A 25,522-nucleotide genomic window follows, 5' to 3' on the forward strand; every position below is an offset into this window, starting at 1 on the left:
AGGCACAAACACACAGCTAGAGTTTAGTTTGAAGAGGCTGATGGTTGCACTTATCCATTTGCTTCTCTCCATCCTCACCATCCTGTTGCTGCGTGGAAGTCTGGCCAGCCTCACTCCGCTCATGTCAAACAGCCGGACTTGTCGATTGTCATGTGGCAGAGCAATGATCTTCTGGTTGGCTGAAACGCTGATCCTGAAAGATCAAAACTAGTCTAATCAACTCGGGCTCCCACTTTAGTAGCTAACGTTAACAGCTTATAAGCTTATACCAAGACTGCGGGTTCCCACATTAGCAGCTAAAGCTTACAATTCAGGCTCCCACATTAGTAGCGAACGCTAACACCACAGGCTTCCACAGTCGCAACTAACGCAACACTGCACCCTCCCACACTGGGAGCTAACACCAGCTAGCGCAAGCTCCTACATTAGCAGCTTACACTAACACTGCAGGTTCCTAACAGATCTAGAATAATCAGATTTTTGGTCTGCATGTAAACAGGCTCAATGATAGTTTTTAGATAAGAAATATTTTATTCTCCACGTAGTCTGACGAATTCAACAAATTTGTTCATCAAGACTAAATCAGAATGAAACCTGTTGGTCAGAGACAGTCTGGTTCTCCTTCTGCGGGTCACATTAATGTAATGAATGGAGTTTAAGCTTCATCATGAACTGCTTCAATCCACCCACCTCAGATCACCCGTCTTCACCCACCTGTTCACAGCAGAGTCAGTCCGAATGGTTGCTATGGGCGACCTCATGTTCTTCAGATCCCACACTTTGACAGTTCGGTCATCGCTTCCTGAGACCACGTTGTCGCCCACCGTGAACACAGCGGACGTCACTGTGCTGCAGAACAAACAGAAGGCGGGTATCAAACACAACATTCCAGCTGGGATCACATTCCAGAGTTTTCCTTTGCTTTGCTGATATGTTTTCATACTCAGGACAAAACTGAAGTTTTAGTTATCGGTTCTGAAGACGAGAGAGATCATTTTACCAAAACGGAAAGATTTTGATCTGGGTGTCCTGTTTCACTCTGAGCTGGATTTGATTCCACACATCAGGAATGTCACAAAAACAGGATTTTATCATCTTAAAAACATCGCCAGAGTCGACCATTTCTCACTCCTGTCAGCACCAAGGTGCTGATGCTTTTATTTCTATTTTATTATATTTTTACCTGTGCAGCACTTTGGGTACCTCTTGGTATGTTAAAGATTGATTTGATTTAATTTCTTGTAGAACAGATTACTGTAATGCCCTGCTCTCTGGACTGCTGATGTTGTTAAAACAGGCTCAAGACCTTTCTTCTTTTATTTCTTCATATATAAACATATTTCTATATTTTTATTTAGTCCATTTTAATTATTTATCATTTTATACATCTGTCTTTTACTATTCAGATAGACTGATGGATGGATGAACAGACAGACAGACGGAGACCTCCTGTCTCTGTCCCCAGTGTCTCTGGGTTGTGTCCAATCATCTTACCAGCCGTATGGATCAGTTTATTGATGCTGCTGCTTCCCTGGAGCTGATGCTGCTCCCCCAGCACACCACAGCATACATGGAGGCCCTGGCCACCACAGACTGGAAGAACATCTCCAGCAGTTTGCTGCAGACATTAAAAGATCTGATTCCTCAGGAATGGTAAATGGTAAATGGACTTGTACTTATATAGCGCTTTTCCAGTCAGTTTGACCACTCAAAGCGCTTTACACTACTTATCACATTCACCCATTCACACACATTCACACCCCGATAGGCACATCGGGAGGCAACGTGGGGTTAAGTGTCTTGCCCAAGGACACTTCGGCATGTAGTCAGTAGAAGCCTGGAATCGATCCGCCTACCTTCCGGTTGAAAGACGACTGCTCTTCCTCCTGAGCTACAGCCGCCCCAGGAAGGAGAATCTGCACACCCAAGTATTTATAGATGTCCACAACCTGAACGTCCTCTCCAGGATCCTGATGGGCTGGTGTGCAGGTTTCCTCCTCCTAAAGTCAATAACCATCACCTTCATCTTGTTCACATTCAGAAGGAGATGGTTCCTCCTGCTCCAGTCCACAAAGTGGTTCACCAGCTCCCTTTAGTCTTCCTCCTGTCCATCATCTGACCGCCGCAGTAGTCTTATTTCTGCTGATGGTTGGATTCAGAGGTGTATTTAAAGTCAGAGGTGTATGGGGTGAAGAGGAGTGGGGACAGGCCCGTACCCTGAGGTGCTCCGTGTCACCAACCACCACATCAGACAGGCTGTTCCCCAGCCGGACCAGCTGAGGCCTGTCTGTCAGAGAGGCGGTCGGTACTCTTGTTTTTACTTTTTAACTTCAGTGTTTTGTGATGGAGATTGCCCTGTTCAGGGTGGTTGGTGGGTCCTGCACTGCAGCCCTGGCTGTGGTGGGGGCCTCGGCCTGCCCTGATGTCGGTGCTTTCTCATGGGGACGCCCTATGTGGTCCTGGTGTGGACAGATCCCCAAGATATGGTTTCCTCACCTCGGTGTCAGGCCAGATGTGTACCTCTTGTTATGTTTTTATATTAATGTTCCAGTTAAGGGGACAGAAACTATCATGTTGGTGCAGAGCAGGTTGGGGAGAGGTGGGGGGTTGTGTATATGTGATGTTTGTGTGTGTGTGTGTGTGTGTGTGTGTGTGTGTGTGTGTGTGTGTGTGTGTGTGTGTGTGTGTGTGAGAGAGAGAGAGAGAGTATGATCAGGTGTGTTGTTGAACTTTGTTTTATACTTTTGTGTGAAGGTTTTATATAAATTCAAAATGTGTTATATAAAGCACTATGTGCTGCTTTTTGTATGAAAAATGTTTTATAAATAAAGTCTGATATGATTTTATTCTAGAAGAAAGAAAGTTTAGTGAGTTAAATTTATTTATAGGCTGTTTCTCACACACACATACACCCGAGGCAGGTACATCCCAAACAACACTGAGCCCTTTCTTCATTTCTAAAACATTTCCTTCATTTTTCTCCTTTTTAAAGCTTCACCCTCCCACCCGAGGAGAGAAACGCCACCATGATCTCACCGACAGCCAGCTCTACTCACACAGGTGTAGTTGTCACGACAACGTGAAGACTTGAAAGAGATCAGACCATCAGATGCGTTTGAGGCGTCAACATGATGTAGAAGATCATTTCTGCTTTGCTCTCAGCTTCTCAGTTTATTCTGCAGGAAGTTAAATGTGTCGCTGCTTCCTGAAGAAGACGCTGATGAAGCTCAAACTTCCAGAACATGTAGACACGGTGAAGAGGAGCACCAGGATGAGGAAGACTACGTGATTTTAAACGTGGCATAGCTGTTGGTCTAAGGGTTTACGGGGATTTTCTCACACAGCCATCTCCAGGGTTTCCAGAAAATGGTCTGAAGATGAGAAAATATCCAGCGAGCAGCAGTTTTCTGGACCAGCACATCTGGTTGGTGCCAGACATCAGAGGAGAATGGGCAGACTGGTTGGAGATGATAGAAAGGCAACTTCTTGTTTGTAGTTAAATTCATATAAACATGAGTTCAGAGAGATGAGGTCCAAACAGGAATCATCCAGCTTTTTATTCACAAAAACATCTGCAGCAGGTCCACATCCAGATAGGGTGGAAACATCATGGATCCATCCTGCCTTGGCTGCTTGTGTAATGGTCTTATAGTACCAACGTGGCATGATTTAACCCGTGTAGGTCATTATGGGCTTCTTTATCCTTTCTGGTAATTTTTGGTGAGTTTCTGGCCCCGTTCTGCTTGTTTTTCCCCAGATAAGCTGTCCAACACCCCCCGGATGTTTTTTTTAATAATCCAAGTGTTTCTCTTGAAGAACTTTGAAATTCCAGTTTCATAAAGATCAACAGAACCAATTTCCTCTCACTTTCAGGTCATTAGAGAACAAAAAAACTCTTTCCCAAAAACTAAGAACAGAACATGATAGATTATAATAATGTGGCAGGATGCAGCTGCTGCAACAGCTCTGCAGATATGAGGCAGAATCCGTTTTACAACCTTCACTTAGGAAAATTGTAAAACTAAACAAATATACAGAAAACACACCTGTTTCTCACTGGAAATATTTTCATTGTCTCAGGGAAATCACGTAAAATTACACATGAAAATGTACAGAAACCAATAAGTTAGCTTAAGGCTAACAACTATGGAAAATACCATTGGCAAGCTAGTGGTTAGCCTGGAATATACTTCTTGAAAAGGCTAGTGTACATGTCAGCGTTCCACTACGTCTGTAAATACTGGCTTCAAACGACAGAATCACAGAGCGCCAAAAGCACTCATTACTGGAGGTCACCACTAGGGGGAGAACAAAGCACCTGGACTCTGAAGTAGAGAAAAGGTCAACCTTCAGTTCAGGTACGAGTGTGTGACGGGGAGGAAACTCATACAGGTGATGGTGGTTGTGGACAAGGTCTGAGAGACGGTTTTCTAAACTATCCGCCATTGTGTTTACCTCAGACCTGCTGTGCTCATGCTCCTGTTCGCATGAGCGCCTCCAGCGTTCACGTCAATTTTGCAACTCGTTGACGCGACAAGTTACCTTGAGTCAACGCGAGCGGCCTACATGCCAAACGAATGCTAGGAACACGTGGCAGCCATGACACGTACGCCGATGCGTCGCTAACAGCAGGTATTTCCAGCCCTTAAGGAATTCAAACAACTTTATCCATTAACAAATGTACCTCAACAATTTTCTGTGTTCAATTACAAACTGACTAGAAAACTTACAGGCAAAAAGAAGAAGATTAAAAACATCTTAACTTCCATATTCTGTCTGACTACAGAAAGACTGAAGGGCCAAAACACACTGTTTTACTGCAAGAAATTTTTATAACAGTGTCTCATTATAGTGTTTCTTGATTTTCCGGCAATGAAAGAATGAAGTTCAATAACAAAGCTGAAAATAACATCATTGTTTACATGTTTATGATGAATATCAGAACATTCAGATTGATTTCTGAAATAATTATAAATAAACAGAGTTCACAATTATCTCACGGATGAAGAAAGTAGCAGGAAAACTGGGGATCGAAATCAAATTTTTTTTTTTACTAATTTGCAGTAAAACTAAGACATAAGAAGGAGAAGAAAGAGAAGGAGGATGAGGAGGAAGAGGAGGAGGAGGAAAAGAATCTCTCAGCTCCCAAACATTTGTTTTATGGAAAATGTTTCCATAAAAACAGTTACATCATTGATTAAATTAAAATCAATTAGAAAGATTGAATGAAACCGGACTGTGTCGTATACGTTTTAGTGATTAACTGAATGAGTTCGGGATTATCGAGCATTTTGGGGTTCAAAAGGCTAAAAAAAAAAAAAAAAAAAAAAAAAAAAAAAAAAAAACACTTCTTCTGAACTAGCAGCACTGCCTGCGCCAAAAGCCTTGCGATCGTATTAAATCTGTCCATCAATACAGCTGATGGGATCACATCCTGCACCATGCAAACATGCCCGCAGGAATTTCCGATCAGATTGATTTCGGTTGGACTGTGTAAACATAGCTGCTGAGGTCCAATCCAAACACTTATTTAGCAGTTGGATCTTTTAGCTCCATGTCAGCTGATCCTTCCTCTTCCTGATCTCTCCTGGAGGATGAAGGAGAGACCTGACCTGCTTCTACATTTAGCCTCTCCACATGAACCCATCTTTAATCCAAACTGACGAGACATTAAGGTCTAATTATCTGAGCAGAATTTATGGGATCAGAGCCGAGGACGGAGGAAAAGTGACATCTTCTGACTTCACAGGTACGTCCACCTGGGAATACAAGACGGAGGGGAGGAGGAGGGCAATCAGACAGGGTAATTGATTAAAAGGTTGATTAAGGTTAAAGGCTTTTTAGAGTGGTGGGGGAGGGAGGGGGGTCAGAGCTACTTAATGCTCTGCAGAGTCTCTGACAACCAAGGTCAGGACTCCTTCAGACCAGAGACCAAGGAAATCAAGAGACGGCAGTCTGGGACGACATGATGCAGTCTTATAAAAACTTGGTCCTGAAACTGGTTTAGAGCTTTTTTTTATTATTATTAAAGTCTGGTACACAAATAATATTTAAATATTAAAAAGTGTAAGTAAAACACTGCTGATACTGAGGTAGTGCTGGTAGTGGGGAAAATCAGGTTAGGGCCCAATAAAGCCTTGGTCCCACCCCAGAGTTCCCCAGGGCTCCAAGTTGGGCCCCCAGTTGTTCAGTATCTACATGAACCCACGAGCTCAGATCATGGAAACAAACCAAATATCTGATCATAGTTATGCTGGATTCATATTATTTCTTTTTAAATTAAAATACTAAGCAGTCAGATGTTATTTATCTTGTTTATAATAATAATAATAATAATATCATAATTGAATAGTAATAGTGTTAACTGCATTATCAGTATGGTTATGGAATACATGAGCAGTGTTGTGCATGAACAAGTTAATTTAAATTTGATTATGTGAGGTCCTGAAACAGTCACTGCCTTCATTTTCACCGGTGCTACACCAACTCCACACTACGTTTCCCACCATGCAGTACGAACTCTAGCATAACAAACCAACAACGTCAAGTCGGTGCAGTCCTGCTGTGACATGTCAGGTGGAGGTGAAAGGAGGGAGCTGCAGCAGCATCACATGCAGAAGGAAAACATTTCTGTGCAGGTTATGTTTGCCTTAAAACGCAGGTTAGAACGTCGCCTCATCAGCGGTCCAACTTCCCAGCAACAAGTTTAGCTGGTTAGTTACAGGTTTCTCTAGTTCAGCCTTTCATTCTCACTTCTAACTTAACCCTTTAGGAGTTTTTAAGTTGTCAAGGCATACTGTAAATGAGAGAAAATGTTGATTATGAACCAGATTTTATGATGGCAGTAACATCACTCATCTAGTTCTCTATTGTGGCTTCACGGGGGAGGGACGAATTAGACTCCAGAACTTAAACTGTCAGACTTTATAGAATTTATTAAAAATAAACTAGTTACCGCTGTTAACGTATTATGTAATTAATTGTGTTAATCATTTTTAATGGAATTAACTCACCCTCATCCCCCTACACTTTTCCTGGTGAGGGTTCAACACCGACTCCTGCTTTAAATAAAAACTGAGCTGGTTCCTCCTGGTCCGTGAATCATCGTCACCGGCTGTCGGTGATCAGCTGATCGGCTTTTCTCTCTTGTTGCGTGTGTTTATGGTTCAGCTGAGAAGGAGGAAACGAGCGGTTCATGGTTCATACGGCACATATTTACAGAAGTACTGTTTTTGGACGTGCTAGTAACTATCAATCAGATCCACGTTGCTGTTTCTGAAGCTGAAAACGAAACATGATGACAGCCTGTTTCAGTCAGATGTTGTTTGCCTTTATTTCCTGTTACGTTTCAGTATTAATGACGTTTGCTAGTGCAACAGCTGTAAAATCTACTAGTCATCAGACAGCCATGCACACATCTATGAAGATAGACCAGGTTCAGAAATTTTGTGAGAGTGAAACAGCAAAAAGAAGCAAGGAGACGTCTTCTCTAGAGCTTTGCTGCTATGCAGAGGTTGGAGACTCAGGTCTGATCATTTAGAGGCCTGAATGTGGTAAGAGACACTATGATCAGGGTCTGAGATACAAACCAGAGCAGGACCTTCTCTAACACAGTAGCTAGCTGGTGGTAAACAGGGTTTATACTAGAATACCTCGTGTTTCTCCTAGGTTCTGGTATTGTTCCTATTTCTGATGACATTATTAATATTAATATTGATCCAAAGATGTTTTGCTATTATAAAAGTATGTCATGAAACACATATGAGGCAGTGAAAGGTGTATGGCTGAGGGGTGGGACTGAATAAAAGCTGGATTCTTCCCCCTCCCTTCGGACAAAGACTTTTCTTTTCCTCTTTTGCATATTTTTTGGTTTTGTTTTCCTGATTTATTTTTTATTTGTCTTTTGTTTAAGTAGAACTTTCAAACAAACACGAGGACATTTCTCCTCTACTCTCTGATTGGTGGTTGTTGATATGCAGCAGCGTTTGGAACGTCACTCCTAATATTCCAAAATATTCCAACATAGGGACAATATTTAGATCTTATTGGGACTACATTCACATATAGTCTGGTTCTTCTGGGACTATTTCTCTCAGTGGAGGCAGTCTTGATATGTATCCCTCGCAGGATGCAGGGAAATTGTGGATGTATTATGCAGCTTTAGCACCTGCTGATTAAAATGCTCTGCAACAACTAACGTTTACGTTTTACTTTCAGCTTAACACAATATTAACTCAGTATTTTCCTCCATTTCTCCAGGTTTCGTACAGCAGATGCCAACCAGGGTCGGCCTCGGTGTGGTTACTTCCTGGTTTACACCAAGCATGTCATGCAGCAGAACCAGTTTTACTCCGGAATATTCCAGACAAACAGGTTTCTCTGCAGCCCACAGACGTCTGAAGGTCTGGCTGGGTTGGCTGCATTTAAAGCAACACCAAGAGACGAGGCCACGGGGAAAGGAAGGAAGGATGGAGGGAAGGAAGGAGGAGAGGAAGGAGGAGGGCTGCTGCGAAACACTGATGTTTAATCTCATTATAACTATTGTCTACAGGAAAGAATTAGAGTGGATCTGCAGGAATTATACATGTTGTGCTTGTACATAATGAGCTCCACGTAATCCCCCACCTTCAATCAAAGGCTGCCAGAGAGTAACAGCCAGCACACGCACGTATAAACACACACCCGTTTAAAACACACACACACGCTCATCTTGCAGGTTGTTGAAGAGCGAACGCCGAGTCGACGTCCTGAAATGAGTGTTAACAGCCAGCAAAGAGCCAAATTACACAGAGAGGAGGATTAACGAGGAAACGGCAGATACACGAAGAGGAGAGGAAGACGAGGAGGAAGACGAGGAGGAGAGGAAGACGAGGAGGAAGACGAGGAGGAAGACAAAAAGGAGAGGAAGAGGAGAGGAAGACGAGGAGGAAGATGAGGAGGAGAGGAAGACGAGGAGGAAGACAAAAAGGAGAGGAAGAGGAGAGGCAGACGAGGAGGAAGACAAAAAGGAGAGGAAGACGAGGAGGAAGACGAGGAGGAAGACAAAAAGGAGAGGAAGAGGAGAGGAAGACGAGGAGGAAGACAAAAAGGAGAGGAAGAGGAGAGGAAGAGGAGGAGGAAGACAAAAAGGAGAGGAAGAGGAGAGGAAGACGAGGAGGAAGACAAAAAGGAGAGGAAGAGGAGAGGAAGACGAGGAGGAAGACAAAAAGGAGAGGAAGAGGAGAGGAAGACAAGGAGGAAGACAAGGAGGAAGACAAAAAGGAGAGGAAGACGAGGAGGAAGACAAAAAGGAGAGGAAGAGGAGAGGAAGACGAGGAGGAAGACAAAAAGGAGAGGAAGAGGAGAGGAAGACGAGGAGGAAGACAAAAAGGAGAGGAAGAGGAGAGGAAGACGAGGAGGAAGACAAAAAGGAGAGGAAGAGGAGAGGAAGACGAGGAGGAAGACAAAAAGGAGAGGAAGAGGAGAGGAAGACAAGGAGGAAGACAAGGAGGAAGACAAAAAGGAGAGGAAGACGAGGAGGAAGACAAAAAGGAGAGGAAGAGGAGAGGAAGACGAGGAGGAAGACAAAAAGGAGAGGAAGACGAGGAGGAAGACGAGGAAGAAGACAAAAAGGAGAGGAAGACGAGGAGGAAGACAAAAAGGAGAGGAAGACGAGGAGGAAGACGAGGAGGAAGACAAAAAGGAGAGGAAGAGGAGAGGAAGACGAGGAGGAAGACAAAAAGAAGAGGAAGAGGAGGAGGAAGACAAAAAGGAGAGGAAGAGGAGAGGAAGACGAGGAGGAAGACAAAAAGGAGAGGAAGAGGAGAGGAAGACGAGGAGGAAGACAAAAAGGAGAGGAAGAGGAGAGGAAGACGAGGAGGAAGACAAAAAGGAGAGGAAGACGAGGAGGAAGACGAGGAGGAAGACAAAAATGAGAGGAAGAGGAGAGGAAGACGAGGAGGAAGACAAAAAGGAGAGGAAGAGGAGAGGAAGACGAGGAGGAAGACAAAAAGGAGAGGAAGACGAGGAGGAAGACGAGGAAGAAGACAAAAAGGAGAGGAAGACGAGGAGGAAGACAAAAAGGAGAGGAAGACGAGGAGGAAGACGAGGAGGAAGACAAAAAGGAGAGGAAGAGGAGAGGAAGACGAGGAGGAAGACAAAAAGAAGAGGAAGAGGAGGAGGAAGACAAAAAGGAGAGGAAGAGGAGAGGAAGACGAGGAGGAAGACAAAAAGGAGAGGAAGAGGAGAGGAAGACAAGGAGGAAGACAAGGAGGAAGACAAAAAGGAGAGGAAGACGAGGAGGAAGACGAGGAGGAAGACAAAAAGGAGAGGAAGAGGAGAGGAAGACGAGGAGGAAGACAAAAAGGAGAGGAAGAGGAGAGGAAGACGAGGAGGAAGACAAAAAGGAGAGGAAGAGGAGAGGAAGACGAGGAGGAAGACAAGGTGGAAGACAAAAAGGAGAGGAAGACGAGGAGGAAGACGAGGAGGAAGACAAAAAGGAGAGGAAGAGGAGAGGAAGACGAGAAGGAAGACAAAAAGGAGAGGAAAAGGAGAGGAAGACGAGGATGAAAACAAAAAGGAGAGGAAGAGGAGAGGAAGACAAAGAGGAAGACGTGGAGGAAGACGTGGAGGAAGACGAGGAGAGGAAGACAAAAAGGAGAGGAAGATGAGGAGGAGAGGAGGACGAAAAGGAGAGGAGGATGAAGATGGAGGCGTGGAGGAGGAAGACAAAGAGGAGGTGGAACGAAGACAAGAGGAGAGGAAGACGAAGACAAGAGGAGAGAAAGACGAAGACGAAGAAGAGAGGAAGAGGAGCAAACGGTCAAAGTGAAGACAAGTGTTGGTAGTGAAGGAGAGGAAAGAGGAGGATCTGGCTCAGAGGAATCAGGTCTACAGATTAATGGACGAGAATAGAATCCAAACACAGGTCATCATCATCATCACTACTATCATTATAATTACCTTTATTACTTTTATAATTATAATATTAACATTAAGATTTATTATTATAATTACAATTGTTATTATTAATTATTATTATTGTTGTATTTTTTTTTTACATTTATCATAATATTAATATAATAATAATCGTTAATATCATTATTTCTATTTTTACTATTGCTTTAATTTTAATTATTAATACTTAAATATTTACCATAATTATTAATTAATTAATAATCTATTATGACTATTATAAACTAAAACCCATCATTCTAAATATTTAAATGATTATTATTATTGTTGCTTTTCTTTCTTTTCTTTCATGTGCTGGTCTTTCTTCTTCCTTCTCTAGTGAATGAAATGTAAACATAGTTATTTACCTCCTTGTCTGTTATCTTCTGTTTCTCATGTTTTGTCTTCTGTAACTGTTCACTCCATCACAATAAAAAATAAAGAGAAAACAGAAAAAAGGATGAGCGGATATGGAAGAGCTACAGCTCCACCCGGTGGACAAAATAAAAACTGCACCAGCAGAGACGTGACGCTGAGCTTCTCCAGAGAACTTCAGAGTTTTACAGGATCTCCTGGTGAAGGAATCAAACTACAAACCTCCAACCTGCCTCAACAGCTGAGCAACGAGTGCACCCTCTTGGAGCAGTGTGTGTGTGTGCATGTGCACAAGGAGGGACTCACTCAGTGTGTCCCTGGAAGACGTTGACAGAATGGATGGATGGGTCTCTGAAGTCCCAGAGTCTGAAGGTGGTGTCTCTGGAGGAGGTGACCACCAGCCGCTGGGTGGGGTGGGTGCAGCAGTGGGTCAGCTCCTGGTCGTGGCCTGAAGGGAAAACAATCATCAGAAGTCACAGAGCAGCATGCCGGAGACAGCGGGTCCACAGGAGTGTCTCAGACATTAACCAGAAACGACCGGGCATCCTGCAGGTAGACATGAACCTCCTGATCTGGATCAGCGCTCTGTGCTGGTCTCTATGTTTGGCCACTTTAACAGGATTAAAATGCCCGTTTCTCCATCCTGGAGTTTCCTCCATCAGATCAGGGAGACGTCCAACCGGTCAGAAGATTCGAATTATTCATTAAAAGGATGACAATTATAATGATAAACAATTATACACACAACAGAAACACATAAAAACAATCACAATTCACATCATTCACGGCAACAGACGAAAAGCTCTCCGCCCCTACAACCCGGTACAGATGGAATACGTTTACCAGCGAACACGGCACACCGTGCAGACGCACCGCTGTGACAGCCATGTAGCAGCTTTTCCAAACACTTTCCATTATAATTCAAGTCACAGTGAATATTTTATGAAATACAACCCTATGAAAAACAGCAGCAGGTGGTTTGTAAGCACGGACGTCCCAAAGATTTGTAAAGAGGTAAAGATCTGATGGAGCTCCGACGACCAAAGCTACATGGATGGAATTAGAAATGTTTTAAACAGATGGATAGTTGAGATAATAACATTTAAGAAGAAACGGAAGACAGTAAAAAATGTCTCCTTGATTTTAATGTTGCCTGCCGTCTCCAGCGCGCTTTTCTTTGCTGCAGTGTGCTGGGGAAGCAGCAACAGCTGCAGACTGAACTGGAACTGTGGTGGAGAGGAGGTGGCTAACAAACTGGTTTCCATCATGGAGAACCCCGACCATCCTCTCCACCACACGCTGGTCAGGCAGCGGAGCTCCTTCTCTACCAGGACAAGACGCTCCGCTGGTAGCAGGACAGATACGGGAAACCTGTCCTTGCCTCTACTACCCACCACATTATTCTAGTTTTTACATTCTATTTGGTTTGCAAATCATTTTTCTTACATTAGATTCTGCACAAACGAATATGCTTCCATATTCTATCCTTCTTCGTTGTTCTCTCTTGCTCTGTAGCTGTGTACATATATTTATTTGTATATGTTGTTTATTATCTGGTTATAGATTTGTTTGTTTTGCTGCTTTATTTTGTTTATCTTTTGCACCAGTGCTGCTGCTGCTGCAGCCGCTAATTTCCCAGCGTTGGGATCAATAACAGAATCTGTCCGTGTCAGAGCTGTTGTGACAGACTGTATCATCATAGTCCGGTGCTGGGAGAATTAATTGAGTAATAATCCTCTTCTTAAGTGGTAAGGTAAGGCAGTTGATAGAGGAGTTAAGTGCTCTCAAGCATCTGGATATTTTCTTTATCACTGAATCAACATATGGTCTAAAAGTCAGCTGTGAATCAAGGTAACATAATAAAACTCACCCACGTTTACCACTGGTGTTCCATTAGGAAAATGGATTGAGACGTTATTTAGTTGAGAGTTGGCCTTAAAATAAACAACATGTAATAAACTTTGTTCATTTTCAGTGCGAGTTAATTGTGAATGAAATGTTGGACTAAGATGCCATCAGAGCGCTGAATCTGGGAAACACATTCAGATGAAACTTTAACCAGAATGTTGGACTTTCCAGAGGCTCCGCATCCTGTTCAGGACACCAGGACCTCCTCCAGACCTTCACCTGATCCACCATAAACTATCCTTCAGTCTGAGATCAGAGACATGATTCCACCAGTCAGAATTCCTCTCACGTTCACATTCTCTAAAACACCACTGAAACCGATCGATACTGATAATGATCGACGTACCGGTGAGTGTGTGAACCAGTTCAGACGTCTCCACCTCGTACAGGTTGGCAGCTCGATCCCAGGAAGCAGTCACCACCTGTCGGCCCCCCACCAACCAATCAGCCGTAATCACCACCCCCTGGTGGCTCTTCAGGGTTGCTGTGGCGACCCGAACCGTGGGCACCTCACCGGGGCCCTCTCCGTCCACGTCCACCTCCTCCCTGTCCGATGAGTCCTGGTCGTCGTCACATGGAGCCTGTAAAGCGCACACACTGACGCTCAGCTGATCTACCTGCTGAGAGGACAAGAAATCCTGGAGAGGTACTCACGGTGAGGTCTGGAGGCGGCTGGGGGGCAGGAAGCTGCACCATGTAGCGCCAGATGTGAGCAGTCTGGTCTCCAGAGGCTGAGAAAAACATCAAGCTCATTTACATCCAACCTATGCAGCACGGAACAAATGCAGCATGAAGCATCGGACGGAATCACACCCAGATACGAACCTGTCAGAGCCATCTGCTCCGTGGGGTGGAATTTGATGGAGTTGACTGGAACGAGAAGAACAAAATGTTCATACAACAATTCATCTACAGATAAATCAGATGTGACACCATCAGGACAGAACGGGACACAGGTCCAAACAGGTCAGTAACATGACAGGGTCTAATCAGAAGATTCAGAGAATCAGGAGGAATCTCTGTGTGCATGGGACAAGGCTGGATGCTGGTAATTACCTGATCCTGCATGGCCAGCGTACCTCAGCAGACATTTCCCAGTCTCTATACTCCAAAGCAGAGCGGAGTGGTCTGTTGGAGGAGGGGTGGGACATGCAACCAGTTACTTTCAGTTGTAATGCAGCTGATGAAAGAAGACTAACTAACTGGACAAGGAAATGCCTGGAATCAGGTTCCTTATTTCAGTTCCTTCATGTGTATAAACAACAATTATCATGGTCTGTAAAATGATTGTTGTTACCTGCAGAAGCAGTGCCAAGCACCACCGGCTGAGTTCGGGTCACACTGAGGTCCCAGATCCCGTCCCGGTGGCCCACGTATTCCTTGAGTAGCTGACATAAAGCCCGGGATCCTGTGGTGGCTTTAAAACTGGACACAATCTGCAGGAGGAGGCGGAGGGAGGATGGAGGGAAGATGGAAGGGGCGATGGAGGGAAGATGGAGGGGAGATGGAGGGAGGATGGAAGGGGCGATGGAGGAGAGTTGGAGGGGTGATTGAGATGAGATGGAGGGAAGATGGAGGGAAGATGGAGGGGAGATGGAAGAGGCGATGGAGGAGAGTTGGAGGGGGGATTGAGATGGGATGGAAGGAAGATGGAGGGAATATGAAAGGGGCGATGGAGGAGAGTTGGAGGGAGGATAGAGGGAAGATGGAAGGGGCGATGGAGGGAAGATGGAGGGGTGATTGAGATGAGATGGAGGGAAGATGGAAGGGGAGATGGAGGGAAGATGGAGGGGAGATGGAGGGACGAAGGGAGGGGTGATGGCGGGAAGATAGAGGTAATATGAAAGGGGAGATGGAGGAGAGTTGGAGGGGAGATTGAGGGAAGACGGAAGGGGCGATGGAGGGGAGATGGAGCGGGCGATGGAGGGAAGGTGGAGGGGAGATGGAAGGGGTGATAGAGGGGAGATGGAGGAGAGTTGGAGGGGGGATTGAGGGGAGATGGAAGGGGAGATGGAGCGGGCGATGGAGGGAAGGTGGAGGGGAGATGGAAGGGGTGATAGAGGGGAGATGGAGGAGAGTTGGAGGGGGGATTGAGGGGAGATGGAAGGGGAGATGGAGGGGGTGATAGAGGGAAGGTGGATTAGAAAGAAATGACATGCGTTCTGCTTCTGAAACAGCCTGCACAGTTCTTTAATTCCAGCTGTTCACAGGAACAGCAGGCGGTTTAACTGGTGACTGGCAGGAAAAGATCAATCACAGCCTCTTTCTTTCCAGGAATCACAGCTTGTTGCTTTCTTCCGACAGGGTGAGAGATGAGCCTCAGACTGGTTCAGGTAGAGGCCAGATGACACCATGAGATCAGCTTCCATCAGATTTACTTCCATCTCTGATCCGTCCTGCAGCTGAACGCCTCGTCTGCAGGTGAACTTTAAAACAGGTGTCACTCGATCGTCCTGTATTTACAGTTTTACTCTCGCATCTTTAAATTAGCCTAAAGAAGCATTTTCATTTCAGCCAAAGGTTTCAGAAATCACACCAAACTGTTCCTGGATCATCAGCATGAAGCTCATGAGTATGTGATGGATCTGATCGCTGCAGATCTATAAAAATCTCCTGGTCTGGCTGCATGAGGACCACACTACAAACGACACGCCGTTCATGCTGCTGGAAAAACTCACACAACCACGGCAGGAAGCTCAGATCATCTGGTTATCTGATCGGGTGTTAACTCGCATCAGAGTTTACAGTGAACAACATTCCTGTTTGATCCCGGTTAGTGGTTAGTTTAACTGACAGGTTAGCTGGTTAGAACAACCCGTCAGGACCTTCATCCTGACTCTTCTTCCATCTCAGACTTCGGCTGCTTCAGTTAAAATTCCAGTGAAATATCAGGAGAAACATGGATGCAGTCTGCAGATTATTGTCAGTATTTCTGTTGGTCCAACAGCCGAATGAGCGCGTTTTACTTTTAGGACCCATTCCCACCAGCCTTTTTAATTCCAGTCCCAGTCCGGCTGCAGGGAAAGTCGCTTTGTTCGGGGTATTGTGAACATGCAAACAAATTCTGATTCGGATCAAAGAAGCCGACTCGTGTCCATAGACATGAATAAGTAGATGCTAGATCAGAGCAGCATTGGATGGGGCGTCTACATATATTTGTCTAAAGGCGGCTCTGGACGGGAGAAATGTCACGGTCAGACGGTCTGTAAAGGTTCTGAGACAAATCTGATCAATCTAAGATGCTGAACCAGCTTTCTTCTTCGTTGGTTGTCTCGTCTTCTCCTTCAGTAATGCTTGGTGCAGCACCGTCTCTGGTGGGGCTGCACCAAGTTATTTACAAGGTCTGATTCATTTGAGTTGTGCAGCGTGAACCCGGTGACCCGTGTCTGGACATGGAAACGCCATGTCCAGTGCTGTCCTTCATCACAGGGGTCTTTTAATCAATGCTAGATCCTGGATGGAGGTTTTCCTTCCCGTTAAAAGGGAGCAGTTCAGGATAGAGGACTGAATCAAAGAGAACCAATCCGGTGGTTTCCTTATCTCTGTCATTTTTTTTATGAACCATTTATATAACACAGTTACAAACTGGACCAATGTGGATCATATGACGGATTTGTTTTAACTGGATTATAACGGGACTATGATGATTTGGACTGAACTGGACCGTGTCTGTGAAAGTGTAAATAAAGATAAATTGAATTGTCTGAGTATCCATCCAGCTCCTGTTTTTCTGTAATTCCCAGCAAATATAAACACATTTCTAAACGTGTTTCTCAGCTGGGGGACCATCTCCGGACTGATTTTAATAAATCTGTCATATTATGGAAACAAAATGACATTTTTGTTTTGGCAGCCGGTGGAAGACGACCCGAGAAGTTCTGGAAGGTTCTTCTGTGAAAAGCTGAACAGAACCAATAACGGAAGCAAAAGCAGCCATGTTGGTTTGTTCCTGCGTAGATGCAGAAACGAGGAGTGGAGGTGAGATTTCCCACAATGCTTAAAGACAAGCAGCATCCAGGACGTTACCCATGAATCTCCGCCCCATATCTCCCATGATGCCACGCTGAAGCTGCAAGCTCCACCCAGTCGGGCCTGGAACGTGTACAAGCGCTGCCTCCCAGGAGATGGAGAAGGAACCAGTTAATCTGGGAACCAGTTATTACATAACCTGGACACAGCCTGAATCCCAACACTGAAGCAGTTGCAGATCAGAGTTCTGCTGAACAGACCAACAGAACCGGTTCTGGTACCTTGCTGGTTGAAGCTTTGTAGGTGGTCTTCAGCTTCTGGGACAGCTGGCTGGTGCTGTGGCTGGCTGTGGGACAGAGACACAAAGAACAAGGAGGAATGTTCACACCTGACAGATCAGCTCTTTGATTGGACAAGGCTCTGACTCTGTTCGTTCGTTCCCTTCCTTCCTTCCTGCCTTAAAAATCTCTGATTTTCTGAATTTACAAAAACTTCCAAGTTCTGTGATCCTGATCCAGGATGTCTACCAGGATCAGAAGGAGGTTCGCTGCTTCAGAACCAGAACCTTCATCTGTAACTACAGACTGGCTGTCACTAGGGCTGCAATAATTAGTCGACAATAGTCGGGGGGGGACCAAAAAAAACTACAGCGTGAGACATCATCTTCTAATCCTATCTCTGCAGAGAGTTGCACAATGTACATGCGCAAAGAGGGAAAAAAAATACAAAGTGAGGCATCGTCTTCTTTTTTTAATCTCTGCTGAGAATATGGTGGTGGACTAGGGAGCAAAACGGCGGCAGAGAACGTCAAAAGTCTGGGATAACGTTAAACTTACAAAATAAATTAAATACATGAGATTTGTAAAGCGGACCTTGTGTACCACGGAAGTACGTCTGCAATGCTCGAACATTTAAAGAGGAGGCACGTCGGACCTAACAACCTCACGCAAGATTTCAAAATCTGAAAGTGAAATAAAATCCATTTATAATAATCATGAGATACATAAACCGATTGGTCGACTAGCCGTTTTAATAGTCTGTGACTAATCAATCATCAGATAGTCATTAGTTACAGCCCTAGCTGTCACCAGCTTTCCTCCCACCTGCTGGTTCAGGTTCTGCAGAACCTGCGAACCTTCTTGCTGTGAGGCAGCGGCGCTAACCACCTCCACGCAGCCTCGGTCACAGGCTCCATTTCAATCAGCACTCTGGTGCTCCTCTTTCCCGTAGGCGGCGGCTGCAGCGAAAACTCGGAAGGGGGGAGCACTTGGAGGCGATTGTGAATGTGACGCTTTTCTGCAAATAATGTAATTTCATATTTAACGTGGAACTTGTCTGGTGGCAGTGCAGGGTTGTTCAAGCGGCCTTGTCGGTGTCTTTAAATGTGACGTAGATGCTCTACTTTCTCAGTGCCTCAATCAGCTGTTCATTAAGTGTAATAAGGACAGTCGTTCTCCCTCACAGGTTAAAAAAGTCCTGGAGGAAAGCTGCTGTTGTGTTAACGTACCGGACAAGTGTTCAGCCTGTTGGTCCATGTGCTGTTGTTTAGTTGAATAATCTGCCTTTCCAGATTAAATGTTTGTAGTCTTGGATTTTTGTGGCATAAATAAATTGCTAAATAATACATTTTATAATTAAATGCTACTTATTCCCCAAACTTTATGATGCATTTTATGACTAATGGGACTTATAGGCCAAAAAAGTACAGTAATAAACTAAGAGCTTCAGTTAAACGGAGCTCATTTTTAGCTGTGTTACCATGGGAACGCCTATAAAAATATGCCCATGTGCATAAACATGCGAAGAAGTGATCATTTTAAGACTTATTTTCTGGTTACTGGTTTTTTTTGTTTGTTTCCTCGTGCCAGTCAGGACACTTTAGTTCGGAAAAGACTCAATTTTATGAGATATACGAGATATTATGAAGGGCCACCAGGTTCCCAAAAAATGTAGGGAAATATTTTTTTCCTAAGAAATAAGTCGTCATGCCGTAGAGGGTAAGCGTTTCCAGTTGGCAGCAATGGATAAAATCCATCTAAATGTCGTCAGAAAACAGTCTGGACTCTAACCAAATAACCAGTTTTTGTAGAACATAGTTATAAATTCTTCTTTCTAAAGTCCATTTGAGCTTTAGGAGAGACTGGAATCACATTTATTATCCCACATTTCTCTTATGGTCTCATATAAAATACGACATTCACCACAATTCTGTTCTAATAAGAGACGAAATATCCTGCAGGAGTAACAACTAAAATTTTAATTTTAGTTGTTTAATTTATTTACAGTTCTAGAAAAACACCACAGATGCAGGAAGAGGAATCCAGACCTTTAGCTTTCAGGGCTCCCTTGGACGGGTCTCCTCCTTCAGCTATTTGTCCGTCTCCGGTCAGACGCTCGTTCAGAGACTCGATTTCTCTTCGTACTGCAATGACAGAGCAGCGGTGATCAGATGTGAGAGCACCTGCTAGAGATCAGGACGGTCAGGTTTGGGTCAGGTGAGTCTGTCAAGTTTGGGTCAGGTGAGTCGGTCAAGTTTGGGTCAGTTGAGTCGGTTAAGTTTGGATCAGTTGAGTCGGTCAGGTTTGGATCAGTTGAGTCGGTCAGGTTTGGGTCAGTTGAGTCGGTCAGGTTTGGGTCAGTTGAGTCGGTCAGGTTTGTGTCGGGGACATCGGTCAGGAGTCTACTACTCACGTTCAAGGTTTTCAATGTAGAGGTTTTCAAACTCGCGTTCAATCTGGCCGAACAAGTCCAGGAGGTTGTTCCGCAGCGCGAGGGGCAGCTTGGAGTCCTGGACAAACCACACATGGATTAACTTCCCGGGAAGCATCGACTTTAACCCACAGCCAGTGACCAGACAAATGTTTATTAAAGAAAGTCAAATTTTATCAACCTGAGTTCAAAATGCAGCTTTATGGAAAATAACAGAGTAATAAGATATATGTGCATCCATTCAGTGATCAATGAGCAAATATCGTTCATCCAGATGGAAAATATCAATATTGTCTAATAAATCAAGGTTCCAAAAGCCATGGACGTTAGAACTCAGAGATTATTATTCCAGAGATCATGTAAACAACACATTTCTGTACCGCTCAAAAACAAAGAAGAACCATAGCAACAACCGGTAAAAAACAAAAGAGAAGAACCATAGCACCAACAGGTAAAAAACGAAGAAGAACCATAGATACAACTGGTAAAAAATGAAGAAGAAGAACCATAGCAACAACTGGTAAAAAACGAAGAAGAAGAACCATAGCAACAACCAGTACAAAAAGAAGAAGAAGAACCATAGCAACAACTGGTAAAAAACGACGAAGAAGAACCATAGCACCAACAGGTAAAAAACGAAGAAGAAGAACCATAGCAACAACCGGTCAAAAACAAAGAAGAACCATAGCAACAACCGGTAAAAAACGAAAGAGAAGAACCATAGCACCAACAGGTAAAAAACGAAGAAGAACCATAGCAACAACCGGTAAAAAATGAAGAAGAAGAACCATAGCAACAACCGATAAAAAATGAAGAAGAAGAACCATAGCAACAACCGGTAAAAAATGAAGAAGAAGAACCATAGCAACAACCGGTAAAAAACGAAAGAGAAGAACCATAGCACCAACAGGTAAAAAACGAAAGAGAAGAACCATAGCACCAACAGGTAAAAAACGAAGAAGAAGAACCATAGCAACAACCGGTCAAAAACAAAGAGGAACCATAGCAACAACCGGTCAAAAACAAAGAAGAACCATAGCAACAACAGGTAAAAAACGAAGAAGAACCATAGCAACAACCGGTGAAAAATGAAGAAGAAGAACCATAGCAACAACCGATAAAAAATGAAGAAGAAGAACCATAGCAACAACCGGTAAAAAATGAAGAAGAAGAACCATAGCAACAACCGGTAAAAAATGAAGAAGAAGAACCATAGCAACAACCGGTAAAAAATGAAGAAGAAGAACCATAGCAACAACCGGTAAAAAACGAAAGAGAAGAACCATAGCACCAACAGGTAAAAAACGAAGAAGAACCATAGCAACAACCGGTAAAAAACGAAAGAGAAGAACCATAGCACCAACAGGTAAAAAACGAAAGAGAAGAACCATAGCACCAACAGGTAAAAAACGAAGAAGAACCAAAGCAACAAGCGGTAAAAAAAGAAAGAGAAGAACCATAGCACCAACAGGTAAAAAACGAAGAAGAGCCATAGCAACAACCGGTAAAAAATGAAGAAGAAGAACCATAGCAACAACTGGTAAAAAATGACGAAGAAGAACCATAGCACCAACAGGTAAAAAACGAAGAAGAAGAACCATAGCAACAACCGGTCAAAAACAAAGAAGAACCATAGCAACAACCGGTAAAAAACGAAAGAGAAGAACCATAGCACCAATAGGTAAAAAACGAAGAACCACCATAGCAACAACCGGTAAAATATGAAGAAGAAGAACCATAGCAACAACCAGTAAAAAATGAAGAAGAAGAACCATAGCAACAACTGGTAAAAAATGAAGAAGAACCATAGCAACAACTGGTAAAAAATGAAGAAGAAGAACCATAGCAACAACTGGAAAACACAACACCCAGCATGGAAGAGGATATACAGGACAAGGGAATGATGGTGGTCTTGGAACTAGCGTTAACAGACAAATACAGAAAAAAAATAAATAAATAACTGAAGACGGCGCAAACACGGACTTTATTTACTTCCTTGTTCACCAGCCAGCTTGCTCTATGATTGACTACATTCCATACCACATCACCATTCCTCAGAAATCAGCTCTGAAATATTGAACATGTTTAATATTTCCGATTGTCGGCTACGACCCGTTTCAGAGCGGATTATCGGGACAAATCGGCTCGTAACACACCACAGACCAAAAGATGATTGGACAGGGAATTCTCACGATGATCGGGCTATTGCCGTCCGAGGTCGGGAAGATGCAAAGTCGGGACAAAAACAGCCCAAAAATCGTTGTGTGTACCAGGCTGTAGAGAGACCAGTAACCTAACATTATGTCTTCGGACCTCCGCTTCATTTTACCAAAATTTTGCCTGCTGACGTCCTTAATGCAACATGTGCTTTAAAAGGGTAATAATGTTGGTCCTGATGGTCTGGTTTTTAAAACCTGTTGCTCATGTGATTATATCTCCCTTTGCTGATTTATGTCATTTATCCCTAGCTACTCATTCAATCCCATCACTTTGGAAATGTGCTAGCTACCCTTCTCTTTAAATTGGTGATGCCTCTGATGGCAATAATTATCAATTAATCTCCATTATTTGTAATGTTGGTCAAATATTTAAGAAATTGGTGTTTAATCAAATATTGGAATATATCGCTTTGTATAATTTTCTATCTTCCTCCCAGTCTAGCTTCAAGCCGAATTTCTCCACGGCCGTTTTAAAATTCTCTAATGACGTGTACTCGTCTTTTGATAAAGGACATCTTAACTGGTGCATATTTTATAGACCTCTCAAAAGTGTTTGATATGATTGATCACTATCTCCTTCTTGATAAACTCTTTTCTATTGGTCTTCTCTGGGTTAATGCATACCTTCATAATAGACATCAGTATGTTGGGTTCCAGGCGTCTGAGTCTAGCCTCTCAATTACTGAATATGGTGTCCCACAAGGACCAGCCTTGGGTCCACTTCTTTTTTTCCATATTTATCAATGATCTTTCCCAGATCTGCAAAGATTCTTCAGTCCATCTGTATGTGGTGATACTGTTATCTACAGATCTAATGCTGATCCTAGTGTAATACAGAGTTCTTCGCAGTCTGACTGTAATTTATTAGACATGATTTTTTATAATAAACTACTAAACAAAAAAAAGAGTCCTGTCGTATGGTGTCATAGCCAACCACTCATCCCTCTGTTAACTATTAAAACGTTGATGGCTCATGTCTCGAGAGGGTTGATTCATTTAAATATCTTTAAATATGTTTAGTTAGAACCAGAGCTTTCATTTAAGCCTCATATAGACCGTACAGTGAAGAAAAGCTAGGCCTGCTTGGGCTCATTGTACCTTGCTATTGAGTGCTTCTCTTTCCAAGTTAAAAAAAAAAAAGGTTAGTTTCACAATCATTACCAATTATTGATTTCAGAGATGTTTACACGAATACAGCTGATATTCTCCTGCAGCCCATCAATGTACTTTTTAAGTCACTGTGTAGATTTATTTTGAAGTGTTCATTCTGAACCATTGTTTTATGTATAATTAATTAAGTTGGCTTTCACCCAAATCTAGAAGGTCCCATCACTGGTTTCTCTTTATATTTAAATGTGTGTATTTTACATGTCCCTCTTAACTGAAGGAGTTTCTGGTCCCATGTACATCATACACACTTAGACACACCCAATACCAATACTTCTTTGTTCCTATAATTCTTATCAGTCATTTTAGTATAGAGCCCCCCATGACTGGACTCACCCCATGTTGCTGACAAACAGAATACATGACCTACCATGACTTCCTTCTAGAAATACCGAGATATTTCTTTTCGTCTCCTGTGTTGTTTTTTGAAGCACAATGATTTTTATATTGAAAGGTGTTGTTTAAACACACACTTACTTTACTTACTTCACTATAGTAGCTCGATATATTTAAAAATCTCGATATATTGCCCAGCCCTACAAGCTAGTACTGGTACACCTGTGGGAGAAAAGGACTAAGCTGTGCTGAGAGTCCTGTTTTCCCCTATAACGGATGAATCCACCGTAAGTAACACCAAGTACCTCAGTAAGATACACAGATTGCTGCTGGATAGCTCAGTTGACAGAGCAGAGGACTTTTAGGGCAAAGCAGGCCCTTAATACCTCGGTGGTCTCAGGAGTCCACCTTCTGACCGGCTTCCGCAGTCTGTTGACGGAGCAGAGCAACTGTGGTAACAATGGGGGATGTAAACTCCCTCGACAGATAATATGGACGTAACTGGACCGCAAGTAGTTTGATGTCTGGGTGCAGAGACGCTCCTTCACCGCAACATGTGCAGGGTTACACCATCTCTCACATGCACTGCAACTCGCCCTCCTTTCTTTGTTCCACAGTGTCTCTGTTGGCTCCTGAAGCCGGGCAGAGCCACGCTGTGGTCCGAGACATGCGACTGCAGCCATGTTTCAGTAAAACACATCAGAACTCATGGTATTCCTTCTGTGTCCTCACATGGTCCAGCTCGTCTGGTGACCGTACATTTCCACTCTAATAACGGGAACTGGAGGCTTGTGCTTTCTGCATCTAGGACGTCTAGGATTGATGTAATGTTTACTGGTTCAGCAGCGCAAATCTGCACAGGGGCTTTTATTTTGAAAATTACAGGAAAATTTTACACTGCTTCCGTGTGTGATTTCCTGTCTGCCCCTATCTGAACTGCTGAGTTTTATGCGTTCTGGAAGTGTGATCCGTCGCTGCGTAAGTTTAGCGGAGAGCCGTGACAAGGCGCTTCTGGGATGCTTCTGACCCACCAAGGCGTCTGGTGGGAATCAAACCATTGACTAAAATGGCCACAAACAGCTGCAGAGGCTGCGACACACACGCATCCGGTGGAAAGTGGGGGTGAGTTGAGGGAAACTCTGGGTTTTCTTTTTCAGAAAGCAAGGCCAGTCTTATCCCAAATCTGTTAACATGGTAACTGACTCCATGAAGTAAATCTCCATGCTGGCAGGGTCACCATAAAGAAACACTGAGTTTCTACTTTTCTCCTCCCACATGAAGCAGCAATATCAGTACTTTTCATTGCAATAATTTTTAAAAATGTCTCTTGTAAACAGGACCTTTATTTATAAATGCTGGCAACAGAGAACATTTTAGAGAGAAAACGGCATGTTGAGCCACCAGGAAAGTCCTCACACATCTGGAATTATAATTCCACAAATGTGTGGTGGGTAGAGATCTGCTGTTGGCCTCTATGGATCTCAGCACATGGTGTCTCCTCAGCATCCTCTTCCTCCTCCTAACCCGGACTTTCTCTTTAAACCCTGAGTTAGTTGAGGCTCCTTTCTAGAACAGGCCCCTGATCGAATTTTTCCAAGTTATGCACAAACCTCTAATCACCCATTAACAATGTGACTCAGGTGTATTGCAGCAGATAAACATGTAAAACCTGCAGGACAGGTGGCTCCACAGGTCCACAGTTGGTGATCCTGCTCTAGTGCATCAGAAAAATCTTCATATGTATTTTAAGGGCTTGAAATAACTGAGATGAGTACAGAAAATATTCATTTTAAACTTTTTATAATTGAAATGAAAAAAATCAACATTTTAATTAATTTAGTTCCAGTACTTGCAGACCCAATAAAAACAGAGCCAGTGTAAGAGATGTTGTCAATTGGTCCAGTAGG

General features: G+C 43.5%; 1 protein-coding gene and 1 long non-coding RNA gene across 3 annotated transcripts in view; one reads left to right on the top strand and one right to left on the bottom strand.

Moving 5' to 3' along the window:
* LOC121629049 (WD repeat-containing protein 37-like) overlaps positions 1-25,522 on the bottom strand; it is a 30,414-nt gene that overhangs the window by 2,290 nt on the left and 2,602 nt on the right. For both annotated transcript variants that reach the window (XM_041968550.1, XM_041968549.1), the window contains exons 3-13: positions 19,876-19,972; positions 19,511-19,606; positions 17,466-17,530; positions 14,513-14,651; positions 14,272-14,343; positions 14,041-14,085; positions 13,870-13,946; positions 13,562-13,796; positions 11,614-11,755; positions 715-849; positions 79-193 (exon numbers count right to left, since the gene is read on the bottom strand). In XM_041968550.1, the coding sequence (XP_041824484.1) occupies positions 79-193; positions 715-849; positions 11,614-11,755; positions 13,562-13,796; positions 13,870-13,946; positions 14,041-14,085; positions 14,272-14,343; positions 14,513-14,651; positions 17,466-17,530; positions 19,511-19,606; positions 19,876-19,972 (1,218 nt within the window). The remainder of the gene's footprint in view (positions 1-78; positions 194-714; positions 850-11,613; positions 11,756-13,561; positions 13,797-13,869; positions 13,947-14,040; positions 14,086-14,271; positions 14,344-14,512; positions 14,652-17,465; positions 17,531-19,510; positions 19,607-19,875; positions 19,973-25,522) is intronic.
* On the top strand, positions 20,380-20,840 carry LOC121629069. Its single transcript, XR_006008328.1, has 2 exons — positions 20,380-20,449; positions 20,627-20,840. It is a non-coding gene; the product is annotated as an uncharacterized LOC121629069 (long non-coding RNA).

Source organism: Melanotaenia boesemani, chromosome 18, assembly GCF_017639745.1.
Source record: "Melanotaenia boesemani isolate fMelBoe1 chromosome 18, fMelBoe1.pri, whole genome shotgun sequence".
In the NCBI taxonomy this organism is placed as follows: Eukaryota; Metazoa; Chordata; class Actinopteri; order Atheriniformes; family Melanotaeniidae; genus Melanotaenia; species Melanotaenia boesemani.